At 39.1% G+C, this 2,146-nt stretch overlaps 1 protein-coding gene across 1 annotated transcript; it reads left to right on the top strand.

The window, feature by feature from the left end:
* The first annotated feature begins 1,204 nt into the window (after window positions 1-1,204).
* Window positions 1,205-1,770, top strand: LOC119571620 (KRAB-A domain-containing protein 2-like). The gene is made up of 3 exons (XM_037918842.1): window positions 1,205-1,213; window positions 1,354-1,511; window positions 1,599-1,770. Exons 1-3 carry the CDS (start codon window positions 1,205-1,207, stop codon window positions 1,768-1,770), a joined length of 339 nt encoding a protein of 112 aa, XP_037774770.1.
* Window positions 1,771-2,146: the final 376 nt, after the last annotated feature.

Below are 2,146 nucleotides of genomic sequence, written 5' to 3'. Positions count from 1 at the left end.
GGTGTTGGACAAACTTGAACAGGAGGGAAATTAAAGTTTATTGGTCTGAAGAGAAGTAAAAGTATTTTAGAAAAACTTGCGAAGGGGTGGGATAGGAAACAGAGGGAAAAGGCAAACCCCCCGACAAAAGACGACAATATCAAAAGATATTTTCGGGGTCGATGGGGCAAATGGAAAGAAAAGCGTAAAATGGGTTGTGGGGGGAAGGATGGGAGAGGGCAAAGGCTGCTCAAAATGGCATACGTTATTGATGTGATATATATATATAATATATATATATAATATATATATATATATACAATAATACATAACACAACACGCAAACACACACACACATATATATATATAATATATATTTTATATATATATATATTATATAATATAATATATATACCAAAATTGTTGTTTGTGTTACAGGGAATATGGAAACTATCATTACATGAAAAGACTAAAATATTTAGGCATTACGGAAATGATGTGATCACCAGTCATTTTAGAATGACTCAAATAGCCCAAAAACTGTTTAATGACTGAAAATACGCACCATGATTACACCTATTTCCTAAGTATCCATTTGTTCATTTTAGGTAATGTGTAGAAGGCTATAAAACCAGCCTCTGACAGTAGGTTTCAAAAGCTGGGAAAAGGGGGATGAGTGCCATTCCAGGCGGCATGTGGTTTATGCCCTGGTGCCAATGAAAAACGGAGGGTTAGGTCCTAAGGGGAGACCTATCGGGTTTTTACGAACGGTAGAGGCTATGATGCACACCAGGGCATGGGGGCCTAATCAACTGAATACTCTGGCTTTCTTTGGGGAATGTTTTCAGTGTGCTGCGGAGCATAGTGAACACGCCTCTCATTTGGGTCACACGACCTCTCTCTGCCCAGGTCATCCCCTACAGTTATGAGATGAATAGAAAAACTCATAAAGAAATGAAAGAGCGACAATGAACGGTCCTGACTAAGTGCCATCGAGGATACTTTCGACGTCGCTACAGGTATGGGGGCGAGATCGCATGATCAAAGAAACAGCAAAGAAAAAAATGCTAAACACACGGGAAGCTCTTGAAATTGTTTAAATAGTACTGTGAAAAGTGTCAGAAGAAAAGAAAGCGACCCTTACAAAGGGTGTGGTTGTTCGACCCCTCTTGACAAGATGGGTTTTTTCTCCCCGGGGCCCAAATGGACTTGACGATGTGCAACGATGGGCCCGGTTTTTTACAAAAGGATTAGGTCTATCAAGACCACCTCACAAATTTTGTGTCCCCTTTTCCCCTATCGTCGAAAAGTGCAGCAGAATGGCGCATCATCTCACTGAATATTTCTTTGATCGAAGCTCCGTACATATTACAGAGTGATAATGGGTCAGAGTTCACAGCCGAAGTGATCAGTGGGCTGAAAATCATCTGGCCCAAACTTGTCCTCGTTCATGGAGAGCCTCGACATCCACAGAGCCAAGGATCCGTGGAAAGAGCAAACGGTGACATCAAAGACATGCTGGTTGCATGGATGTGAGACAACAACACCACGGATTGGAGCATTGGAATCAAGTTTGCCCAATTCCAGAAGAATTCCAGCTTGCATGCAGGTATTCGCAGATCACCCTATGCAGCCCTGTTTGGATGTGAGGCCAAAGTGGGTCTGACATCGTCCTTGCTGTTTGATGAGGTAATTCAAAGGATGCAGTGTGAGGATGATCTGTTAGCTGTACTCACCACCGGTCAAAACAGAGAGGAACCAGGTCCTGTTCCCAGTGCTGAATCAGCCTAAGTTCACTTTGATACGGAACGTCCCAGTCCTTCAGTAGTCCCCAACACCCCATTTTTTAGTCATTACACGGAGTGACTGGGTATTTGAGTCATTACGTGAAATGACTGGTGGTCACAGCCATTACACGTAATGCCTAACAATGTTAGTCATTACGTGTAATGACTGGTTTCATATATTGCCTGTAACATATAGTATATATATATATATATATATATAAATATATATAATATATATATATATATATCTATATATATATACATATACATATATATTATATATAATATATATATATATATATATATATATATATATATATATATATATATATATATATATATTCCATAGAAGAATCATGTATTATATATTTCATTAAACT

Source organism: Penaeus monodon, unplaced genomic scaffold (genome assembly GCF_015228065.2).
Source record: "Penaeus monodon isolate SGIC_2016 unplaced genomic scaffold, NSTDA_Pmon_1 PmonScaffold_7162, whole genome shotgun sequence".
Lineage (NCBI taxonomy): Eukaryota > Metazoa > Arthropoda > Malacostraca > Decapoda > Penaeidae > Penaeus > Penaeus monodon.
This window is presented reverse-complemented; position numbering and strand designations above follow the sequence as displayed.